The 12,877-nt window shown below is 36.8% G+C and overlaps 1 protein-coding gene across 2 annotated transcripts in view; it reads right to left on the reverse strand.

Moving 5' to 3' along the window:
• LRBA (LPS responsive beige-like anchor protein) overlaps positions 1–12,877 on the reverse strand; it is a 733,083-nt gene that overhangs the window by 62,541 nt on the left and 657,665 nt on the right. For both annotated transcript variants that reach the window (XM_060012133.1, XM_060012132.1), the window contains exon 48: positions 9,465–9,632. In XM_060012133.1, coding sequence (XP_059868116.1) covers positions 9,465–9,632 — 168 coding nt within the window. The remainder of the gene's footprint in view (positions 1–9,464; positions 9,633–12,877) is intronic.

Here is a 12,877-nt window from a genome sequence, read left to right on the forward strand (position 1 = left end):
CTGTCTTAACACCACATGTTGAATAAGACAGCCTTTTCCCAGTGATTTAAAATACCACCTTTATCGTATATTCTCATATATCATATGTCTATTTATGGAAGCTCTATTCTGTTCCATTGAAGCTTAGAACTAGAGCATAGAGTTTTGATTACTATCATTTATACTTTTGTAGCTGAGGAAGTAATCAAAACCTATGTATTTACTTTAAATTTAGTTCTATCATATCTGGTTATTTGGTTTCTCAGGCTATCACATCTAAAAAATAGCTAATTGTTGAGTAAGAGGACAGGTGCCCAAAAGGCAGACATACTGACCTGGTAACAGGAAGTAAGAACTGATAGTTTTAGAGTAGAAATAGGAAAAATATAAAAAGAGAGCATAACAACTGAGAAAGAATAGCAGTACGGGATTCTTTAGTTTAAGTTCAAACATACCACAGAACAATAACTAATGTTAATAACAAAAATCACATTCATTAATTACACTCCTCACTTGTCATTACTCATATCATACGGTAAAATTGCCTCTACTCCTAAAAACTGTAGAGCACCCATTGTTTTTCAAGTACACATAGAACATTTATGAAAACTGACTATGCCCAAGGTGACTCAAGTCTCAATCTGTATCATATGTATCAGTCTTCAGCTTTAAATTAAAATTAATAACAAAAAGATACTAGATTGGATGTATGAAGGCAAGCCCTTGCTGAAGAGATGACCTTCAAGCCGAGGCATGAATGACAAGGAGCCCGCATGTGAAAATCTGGGATAGTCAGAAAATGGCTATCATAAAAAGGTGCTAATCCAGTGACAACCTTCACAGGCTCAGGAACAGAAAGAAGGTCAGTGAAACAGCACACACGAATGAGGATGAGAACAGCATGGCATGAGATCAGAGAGGCAGGCAGGGGCCAGATCGTGTGGACCAAGCAGAATTTTATTCTATGTTTAATGTGAAATAGGAAAGCTTAAGTAGAGGAGGGATGTGATCTGATTTACAGTTTTAAACTGTCACGTTGGCAGCTCTCTGGAAAGTGGATTGTAGGTAGTTAAGGGTAGAAAAGGGTGACCAGCACTACTAATGCTAGTCAGGGGAGAGATGATGACGGTGGCTTAGACTAATGACAGACATAAATGGTTTCCAAATGTGCTTTGGAGACACCATCAACCTAACTGCTCTTCATCACCAACTTCTTATGCCTCCCCCCCGCCACTCCCCACACGTTATTTTCCAGCCATGGCGCCATACAGTGGTCCTTCCCATACACTGTGTTCTCTGCTTTCCACTGCTTCACCTACTTAACTTCTCATTCTTTAAGGATTATATTCAGGTGGGTCATTCCTGCCTAAATCTGGGTTGGCTGTTTCTCCCTTGTGCTCAGATATGTAGTGTACACATCTCACTCAGAGCACATCACTGTACTTACAATTTTTAAACACTTACTTCTGACCTAATAAAACTCCATCAGTGAACTGTTTTACACTAAGGAATAGCTAACTGAGCTCTGAACTTTTGCATATAGCAAATATCATTTACATGATAATTGATAGGAGAACTCTGGATATAAGAAAGGATATAGAGTTGTTCTAGAAACTATGCCTATAAATACAATTATATTCTGAATATATTAAAGAAATTCTTTAAGGAAAATACTTATTTTACATTTTTTAGGAAAACAAAAATTATTTTGTAAAGTTAATATTCAACTCATCATTAATTTATTTTGTGAATTTGGATTTTGGAACAAGGTTTTTTCCTTAATAAAAGTATTTATTCTTACTCAGATCTGACTCTGAATTCAATTAACCTAATTTTGGTTTTTAGTTTTTCTTTCTTTTTTTTTTTTTTTTGAAATGCTGGTAGAAGGAAGAAAGGTGAATGAGTCAAACCAAATTCAGCAGAATTAATCATGAGAAAATAACCAATTTTTATTTATTTGTACCTTGTCTATAAAAACATATATGTAATGCTAGGAAAATAGAGTAGATTAAAAGTGGTAAAGGTAGAGATAAAGGGAAAAAGGTACCCCAGGGAAATAGAGAAATAATGAAGAGTAAAAAGGTCTGTTAGAATAAAGAGCTCAAGGTAAGAATATATCCTCTAGTCAGAGGTCACAGATATTTGGGGGTGGGGGGAGGAAAAGCATATTTGCCTGAAAAATAATTCTTCCTGGTGTGTGACATATGCGAATACAGACATAGTTGTATACTGATAACCCAGCTGTTTTCTAAAAATTAAAAACAACATAAAAGTTTAATGTGCTGCAGGCTGTTTCTCTGATTACTCTTCCTCCTCTTATGGTTATTATTTCTATTGTTTAGTGCTTTTTTTATAGAGAGATTATTTTTATGATCACTTACTGCACCATATGTATTAATCATTCACTCTAGAATAAAACTTTCTCAAGAGGAATGGAGCTTTTCCCAAGTAGTAAGTGAATACACGACTTGTATGTGGAGAGCCTGCCTCTGTGTATGACTTTGTGGACACCAAAGTGTCCCAGATTGAACCGAGTATATCATAGTGACCAGAAATAAGTCTAGTCTAGTCTGCTTTTAATACTAGAGAGGCAAAAATCCATCCTGGTACCATTATTGTGATTTCACAGGGAGAATGTTTCAATATAAGCCAAGTGTATGCACAAATTTCCTAATGTTAGGGATGTTAAAGCCTCTTAGAAGAACAAGATTCTGAAGGAAAAATCGTACGGCCTGGAGATGGGGTGGAGAGTAAATTAGAAGATGGTGACAGTGGAAGCTTTACAACTAGCAAGACTTCACAAGACTTGGGAGGCTGTCCTGGCCTGGGGTTACAGGCACGTGGTTGGCCCGAGTAGAGTGGTGGGAGCTGCCTCCCGGGGTTTGCTTATACGAATTTAAGTTGTTCTCAACGTGTGGAAGGAAACATTTTATGAGGACAGAGGCAGTCTGTGAGCGACCTCTCTGAAAGACTGCTCTACTCCCAAGTCACTGTGTATTCTGTAACCCAGCCTTTTTTCTTTACAGCACTTATCACTAACTGAAATTAGTTTTTATTGTTTATTTTCTGTGCACCTCATTGGAATGTGAGCTCCATGAGGGAAAGGGTTTGGACTGACTTTCTCACTCATCTCTGTATTTTTAGCACCTTGAACAAAATGAATATTTGTTGAATAAGTGAATGAATAATTAATGAAAGAATAAACCTTCCCAATTTATAAGTCCCTGTCTTATTTATCCAAACCAGCCTAGATCCACCATTTCAACAAAATCCCTTTAACAATTTCATTAACCACCCTTCCACTCTCAATTCTTTTTTTTAAAGAAAAATCTTCTTTTATATCCCTTTACAGTTGCTCCTAGTTGTCTTTTTTAAAAATATATTTATTTATTTATTTGGCTGTGCCAGGTCCTGGTTGCAGCACGTGGGCTCTTGTGTTGCGGCACGCGGGCTCTTGTGTTGCGGCACACGGCCTTCTCTCTAGTTGTGGTGGGCGGGCTCCAGAGCACGTGGGCTCAGTAGTTGTAGCACACAGGCTTAGTTGCCCCAGGGCGTGTGGGATCTTAGTTCCCTGACCAGGGATCTAACCTGCATCCCCTGCATTGAAAGGTGGATTCTTAACCACTGGACTACCAGGGAAGTCTCTCAATCTTTTTTTATATATTCCACCATACTCTCATGGCCAAACCCCATCTCTTTCCACATGTATAATTACACACACACACACACACACACACACACGTACACCCCTTCTCTATTCAACTTTTTTCTACATCTACTCTCCCACTATTGAGAACAGAGAAAAACATGTAAAGGAAATAATAATTTATATATTATTGAGCATCAATTAAGCACCTATCATTATGTCAGGTATTTCCACAAATATTACCTCACTTTTGGCAAAAACCCTCATAATCTTGTTGCCCTTCCACCTCATTCATGCACATTTACTTACACCAGTCCCCAGGCTAACCTTCCATTCTCTAACCACAGACAAGGGAGTATTGTTTCCTGCTGTCCAGCGCTTTATCTATCCATGTTCTGGATTTTGTTCCTTTCCTTTTCCTCATAGAGCTTGGCAGTCTATTTCATGCTTTCTTTCTCCTATGTTTCATGTGCTTCTCTCTTTTTGGATCTTTCCAATTAACACAATTACCTACCCATTTAAAAAAAAAATCTCCCTCAGAGTGACTGGTAATGGGTACAGGGTTTCTTTCTGTGGTGACAAAATGTTGTAAAATTAGATTGTGGTGATGCTTGTAGAACTCCATGAATAAACTAAAACTACTGTATTGTATACTTCAAGTGGGTGAATTGTATCATATGTGAACTATATCTCAATAAAGCAGTGAGAAGTTTTCCCTTCCATTATTTCCTTTCCTCACTGTGTTTACTTGTTCACCTCCCATTCACAGCACAGTCCTCTACCATCTAAGCGTCCTTCTCTAATGACTCTTAGAATAATACAATGAGGACTTTTCACTTCTTATTTGTTCAGCCTTCTTTCAGACAGATTCTAAAACACACATATGGTTATGTCACCAACCTACAACCTTCAATCCACTGTCTTAAAATGCAGTTAAAATTACTTTCCATGGCATTAAAATTACTTTTTCTGGCTCCTGTCTACGTGCTTCCCCTTATCACTTTTGGCTCATTCCACAAACATAATCTCCAGCCATGATCTCTTTCACACATTGTGCAGGAGGCTCATACAGTTTCTTCTGTGTAGCTATCCTTTGCTCACAACTCTATCCTATGTTCTTATTCACCCTTCAATCTACAGCTCCGGCCTCTCACTTCCCAAAAAACATGGCTGAATTCTGGCAGTCTAGGTTTAGTGCCTATTCGCCACGCTTGTGCATGCACGCAGTGTACTTATCTCTACACTGAATTTATCACAGTATCATAACTGTTTACTTATCCATATTTCCCCACTAGACAATGAACTCTACCTGATGAGGGCAGGGACTTGCCTTTCAACTCTTTAACCTTATTACATAATTTAGGTTTAGTAAAAGGTTGTTGAAAAAAATTAATGACCTATTCTTGTTTTCTGTTTTCTCCTTGCCTCACTTTACAATGAATTCTGTATGAATCTTCTAAAAAACAATCTTTAATAACTTCGCCAGTGTTAACACTTTATGATTCTTTCTATGATGCAATCGGTAATTCATATTCTTCTTTTTTTTTTTTTTTTTTGCGGTACGCAGGCCTCTCACTGTTGTGGCCTCTCCCGTTGCGGAGCACAGGCTACGGACACGCAGGCCCAGTGGCCATGGCTCACGGGCCCAGCCGCTCCGCAGCATGTGGGATCTTCCCAGACCGGGGCACGAACCCGTGTCCCCTGCATCAGCAGGCGGACTCTCAACCACTGCGCCACCAGGGAAGCCCACATATTCTTTTTTATAGTTGTGTTTTCTAACCCACGGGTTTAACAGGGAACAACATAAGGGAAGGAACTAACACTTGCTGAGTACTTATGATGGGATAGGTACCATGGCAGGCCTTTTCATGTATTATACAACAGTTAATTCTCCATGAGGTGGGCGTTATCATAGCAATTCCATATACGGAATCTCAGGAAGAGCTAAGTCACACCACTAGTTGGCACTGGAGCCAGGAATCAAATCCACATTTGTTTGTTTGTTTATTCTACTGTATCACACTGCATTGTGTCACAAAATTCAGCACTATAATAAGGAATGGCTATGATAAAAGATCATATTTGTTTCAATAACATTCAGAAAGCAAATATGTATACTTATATGAATAATGCTAATGTATATTAATGAATTAATGCTAATAATGCTAAAGTAATGAACTGATATAGTCTTTCAAGAACACTGAGTACCCACCATACACCATAGGCCATGTTTTTTGAGTGAATGCTGAATCTAATATATAATACATGTTTATATAACATATAATATAAAAATATATTAAGGGGTGGGACTTCCCTGGTGGCGCAGTGGTTAAGAATCTGCCTGCCAACACAGGGGATGTGAGTTCGATCCCTGGTCCGGGAAGATCCCACATGCCGCAGGACAACTAAGCCCATGTGCCATAACTGAGCCTGTGATCTAGAGCCTGTGAGCCACAACTACTGAGCCCGTGAGCCACAGCTACTGAGCCCATGCACCGCAACTACTGAAGCATGTCTAGAGTCTGTGCTCTGCAACAAGAGAAGCCACTGCAATGACAAGCCCGTGCAACTGCAATGAAGAGTAGCCCCCGCTCGCCACAACTAGAGAAAGCCTGCGTGCAGCAAGGAAGACCCAGTGCAGTCAAAAAAAAAAAAAAAAAAAAAAAAATTAGGGTGCAATGAGTTGGAAATCTCTCCAGTTAAAGTTTAATTTGCTAATAATTAACCACTTGGAGATGTGGGGAAGAAAAGAAACTTACAGCAAAAGTTTTAAATAGTCTTTAGCAAATGCTGATCATGAAAAATAAATACTGAAAACTTATTTGGCATGGCAGTTCCTCAAAAAGTTAAACGTAGAATTACCATATAATCCATCAATTCTACTTCTGAGTATATACCCCAAAGACTTGAAAGCAGGGCCTTAAACAGGTATTAATATACCCATGTTCATAGCAGTATTGTTCACAATAGCTAAAAAGTGGAAACAACCCAAAATATCCATTGACAGATGAATGGATAAACAAAATGTGGTATATACGTACGATGAAATATTAATCAGCCTTAAAAAGGAAGGAAATTCTGACCCATGCTGCAACACGGATGAACCTTAATAGAATAAGCCAGATACAAAAGGACAAATATTGTATAATTCCACTTATCTGAGGTACCTAGAATAGTCAAATTCCTAGAGACAGTAGAATGGTGGTTGTCAAGGCCTGAGGGCAGGGAGGAATGAGGAGTTACTGTATAATGCATACAGAGTTTCAGTTTGGGAAAGACAAAAATTCTGGAGATGGACGGTAGCGATGGTTGCATAACAATATGGATATACTTAATGCCACTGAATTATACCTCAAAAGAGGTTAACATCGTAAATTGTATATTTATTTACCACAATAAAAACCAATATTTGAAGTCATAACATGTTACTTTAAGTGAAAGAAAAAATATAATTTGGTTTACACATGTATGTCAACTACATATCTAATGTCTAAATGGACTATGCCCAATTTCAAATATTCTACCAAGTTAATTTAACAAACATTTATTGTCCCGTTGTCTGACCACCTGCCCAGAATCTGGATTTCGAAAATTTGGTAACCAAAGATACACAACAGTCTTCTAGTTTCCCCTGTCCAATGCGGTATCCACTAGCCATATGTGGCTGTCTAAATTAACTAAAATTAAACATTCAGTTCCTCGGTCACATTAGCCACATTTCAAATGCACAATGGCCACCTGTGACTAGTGGCTACTGTATTGGGCAGTGCAGATACAATGAACATTTCCATTACTACAGAAAGTTCTATTGGACAGTGCTCTTTTAGCTTGTACTGTAAACAGTATATGGTAAACTGCTTTGGTAAATCGTTGATGTGTGTGAGAAGCAGGGTGGGTCAATCCAGAGTAAAAACAAAGAGCCAATTATACTGACTGATCTATAGAGGAAACATCCAGCTGATGGAATGTTTCACTTTTTAACTAGCAGCATCACACAGATACAGAGAGCCAACCTTTATCAACCACATGTTGCATAAATTTTAATGACGGGAAAAGTATCACTGTATCGACTTGGACACACCAACAGACAAGCCTTAAAAAAAAAATAGGGGGCTTCCCTGGTGGCACAGGGGTTGAGAGTCCGCCTGCTGATGCAGGGGACACGGGTTTGTGCTCCAGTCCGGGAGGATCCCACATGCCGCGGAGTGGCTGGGCCCGTGAGCCATGGCCGCTGAGCCTGCGCGTCCGGAGCCTGTGCTCCGCAATGGGAGAGGCCCCAACAGTGAGAGGCCCGCGTACCGCAAAAAAAAAATAGGATCCCACATTGGGAGAAATGGTATTAAGTACATTTTCATAGCAACTCTACAAAATATTATGGAATTTCAAAATTAAAAGTACACAGATTTTATAGCAACATAAAATAATATATGCTGGTATGTTAAGCAAAACAGGACATGACAAAATCAAATCTATATTGATTCCATGCATATAATAGCTAAGTAGAGATAGGGATAATTACTACAAGGGAACCCAAAAAAACAGAACCAGGTGGTATATCTGAAAAGTAATTATGGACATTAATAGAACCACTGTTCAAATACTGTTAAAACAATAAAAAAGAAAGTAAATGGGCCTATTCAATTCTATTCTAACAATGAAGTTATGTAACACCGTTTGCATGTTTGCTCCAACCTCAATTTCATACATGGAGCTTATGCATATTTTGTGTCACGCAGTCAGTTGTTGCTCTAATAAAATAAAATGCCCCCTGAAAGGAACATTTTCAAAGAACTGAAAAACTGGAAGAGTCTTTTAGAGTTCACCTGATCCAGTTCTAAAATAAAGTGAAACACTGCAATTCAAAACCTGTGCAATTTAAGATAAATGTGCATCGAGTGCATAGTGCTTTTGTTTGTGTATTAACCTTCTTTATCTAGCACATAAACCAGGTGATAATCGATGTTAGCAAATATATTTAAATACGTACTTTCATATACTGTCAACGTGATCAGGTCATAAATAGAGTTATAAAGAAATACATCAAGTGACAGTGAAAAACGACAAATCTTACTGCAAACGATGTTCCCTTTCCAGTGATATACAACTTTCCCTATGAATCAAAACTCCCTGGTTTCTTTAATAAAGTTCTCTTCTAAAATAGTACAGATGTGTAAGGTGTTGTCTGTTCAATTCCATGAACATACATACATCTTTGTATATGATGTATGTTAGCAGGAGGATGTATAATTAAAATACTTCAAAAAAAAAGCAAGGCTATATGCAGTTTTTCGTGAATACTGTATTTGTCAAAACCATGTTTTGAGGGTTTTACTTAAGAAAATCAATGACAAAGATAAAACAAGTCTCAGTAACATCCAACACCAAGTTTGATGATGTAGGAAAGTTATAGATTTCATTCTTACTATTAACTTCTATATGGTTATACATGGACTTATGTATCATATATAAATATGTGTTTTATCACATTTAAATAGATTTATGCTTATAATCTTATTTCTTTAATGAATTATTATTTTCCTAGTTCTTTAAATTAGTGAGTAGCCTTCAAAGTTATAAAAATTAGAAATATGATTATTGATCCCTTAATGGGTTCAAATTGAAAAAGCTCTCATTTTATATTGAGTCGAACATTTTGTTGGAGGGAAGTTCTGGGTTCAAGTCCCAGCTAGGTCACTAACTTAAAGGTTATCCATCCTGCTTAAGGGCACTTTACCCATCTGGTTTCAGTTTCATTATCAGTAAAATGAAAGCATGGGGAAGATGAGATCTAATAGCTTCTGGCCTACAGATACCTGTTAGACCCAGTCAGATAACTTACCTCTCTCAATACAGGATCAGTTATTGAATTCAGATTGACAGCTCCTTCATAGGTCAGGTAATAGAACACATTGAGGGCTCGAACAGCCTCCGGCCCTTGCTGTTTATAGCCAAAAATGAGATCAATCCACTGGTGAAGCTGGCAGGAAACAAATTCACTCTCCAGAGCCTGAAAAAAAAGGTGTAGATCTTATTATTATGCTGAATTCTATTTTTAAAATATATAGAGAAATTTAGAACAAGCAGTAAAGTTTACCTCTAAATTGACTGTGAACAGACTTATTCTGATGTCCTATTTTCCACCAGAATTTGTCCTCTATTTTTATAGAGACTTTGCAGCACTTGTCACACTGAATTACAATCAATTGCCTAGATTTCAGTATTAGTCTACTTGTACTGTAAGCACTGTGAGGACCAGGACTGGGTCTATCTTGGTCACGTTTGTAACTCAGGGCCTGACAGGTACTCAACTTAACGTTTCAGAGAAAGGAGGTCATACAATGTAAATGTTACTTTGGGATAGCAAATGTGAAAATATTAAACATTGACTATTCACTTGAAATATTTATAATTTTTCTAGAATTACAACATTTTATTGTCTACTGTAACAACTGTAAACAAATTGTTTAGTTATTTCAACTGAGTTTTTATGTCATCAAATTAGATCTTGGGAGGGATACTTATAATTACTGAATTATTATTCTATGTACTAGTATCAAATCAGACCAAATATTTGATGCTATTAACATAAGTGTCCAATAAATAATGAATGAACATAATCAAGTTTTCAACAGAAATGCTGGGTTCAAGATCCACTTGCAATTCATCATGACATTCCCAGTTCCAAGCACTGTACCTAAAACACAATAGGTACCAATAAATGTTTCCTGAACTTAATAATGTTAAAAATCCTAAAGAGTTTTAATGAGCAGAGACTTCTTATTTTTAGAAAAGTATTCATACTTATTTAATGTTGTTAAAAATTATTCCAATATAAAAGCTTAGCATTATGGACTAGTCTATCAATAAATAATGTTATTCAAATCACAAACTCAAACTGTGAAGCTTAATTTGAAGCATACCAAGTTGTATCAGGTAATGTATCTCACTGAAATTCTTATTTTTAGAGTCATAAGTGTATGACTGTGATGTATTTTTGGTGTGGCTTGCTGCTACGCTTTCAATATTATAAAAAGAAATCTGTTGGTTTTAAAACAAAATTGACTAACTTCTATAGCAAGCAACCAATGAGATATAAATCATCTCGCGACAAAAGACGTTCCTATTAGTTCACAGGTATACACTTGTGTAGATATGTGCTTTATTAAAACAACTGCCTATGGGCTTCCCTGGTGGCGCAGTGGTGGCGAGTCCGCCTACTGATGCAGGGGATACGGGTTTGTGCCCCGTTCCGGGAGGATCCCACATGCCGCGGAGCAGCTGGGCCCGTGAGCCATGGCCGCTGAGCCTGCGCGTCCGGAGCCTGTGCTCCGCAACGGGAGAGGCCACAACAGTGAGAGGTCCGCGTACGGCAAAACAAAACAAAACAAAACAAAACAAAACAAACTGCCTATGAATACGAAAATTGTTTATGGCTAAATTCAAATAATATATTTCCTTTAACTAATATTTAACATGGCTTCCTAATATATCATATATCATAAAGTCTAAAAAATAATTCTGTAAATAAAACTCTAGGCAATTCTCATATTCTAAAGTATACCTGAATTGAAATATGCCTAAAAAATATTTATTTAGTTTCAACTGTAAAAGTCACTGTTTAAAACATCTCTTATAAAACTCATTATATTTATAAATTTAGTAAACAGCTAAGAGAACACAAAACTGCTTCATATTTTATTTGAAGTAAGAAGAGAAGCGCTTGTAATAACTTTCAGGAAAGTCCTATTTTAAGCACATGGATTTAAAATTGATCTGAAAATCCAGGAACTATTAGTGCAAGTTGCACACAAAAAATGATATGTTTGTTTCATTAACTTAGGTCTTGGGTAGTGATGGGGTGAGGGGGTGGGGCTGGAGGACATGTTACAGAGACACATAAAAACAGCAATTGTCTTAATTTGTGAGCAGCGCACTCTACACAAAAGCCCTAAATATGTTCAAATTAGAGCAAGCTGCTTGATTGTCACTGCAGTCTCATGTCACATTAATGCATGACAAACATTAAACCATACACTTAAATGGCAATTTATATCATTTAAATGTTTACTGCCAGACTAGCTCATCACTCATTTAAATGTGACTTTCTGACAGCTAATTTCAGTTAATTTTCTCCAATTCACTTAATTAGAACTTTCAATCAGGGAAGGACCTATACATATCTTTGAGCTTATGTCCTTTTTAGTTGTTCAAAATCTGAGTTAATAAACAGCTGAAAAGCTCTACTATAATAGATTAGCATGTAATATCTCTGAGTCTACAAAAATGTGTGACTATATGAAGCAAACTCACAGTATATACTCTAAGAAAGAACCTACACTCATTTATGTAAATAATACTCTCGCCAGTAGTTTAAATAAAAAATGTTAGTTCATATACACACACACTATTGAAATGATAAAAAGAAACCCCGCATCTAAGCTAATTAAAAATTAATGATTTCAAAATTGTTTAATAAGATAAAACAGTCAGGAGTCTCCTGAGTGTCCGTGGTATTGTGATTTGAGACTATAAAATTCCAGAAGGCTCAGCAAATGACAAAGTACAAATGAATTTTCTCAATATTAAAGCTCTAAAACCCAGGGCAATTTTATTTTATGTGTCATCAAAGAATTGTGTCTTCCTAATGTTGATTACTTCTTTATGCACATTCAAAATGGTGAAGTTTGTTAGATTTAGATGCTTAAACCTTTACATCTTGACACCACATCAAAATGTTAAGCAAAAATGCTGAAATGACAGACACGATGCTCACATTATGCCACAAGCACGCGTGCAGAAGTCACCATAGTGCCATGGTTCATCCCTCCCCTTACCCTGTTACACTTGGTCAGGCCTTAAGGGGTTGACCAGTAATTCACCCAATTATTGGCAAAATCTCTTCCAGAGGTTGATAAACAAGTTACTTTAAGGAATAAACTTTAAATACATTTAAAAAAATAAACTAAAAATCTCAGCAGTCTTCAATCATTTCTTGCAATATATCATAGCTTTAAAAAGGGACCCACAAGAACAACTGCCATGGATATACAGGAATTTCCAAAAGTTTAAAAATCATTTAATACAAAGTCAGTTCAGGACTTTAACATCCTTTTGATACCAGTGAATGGCAATTGCCTAACCAAAAGTATATATATGACAATAAACAAATGCACTTATTAAGGACTTGACTGAAGAGGTAAGAAGAAGCTGGAGGAAATTACTGAGGGTAAAAAATACAAATAATTCAAAATG

Source organism: Delphinus delphis, chromosome 5, assembly GCF_949987515.2.
Source record: "Delphinus delphis chromosome 5, mDelDel1.2, whole genome shotgun sequence".
Taxonomy (NCBI): Eukaryota; Metazoa; Chordata; class Mammalia; order Artiodactyla; family Delphinidae; genus Delphinus; species Delphinus delphis.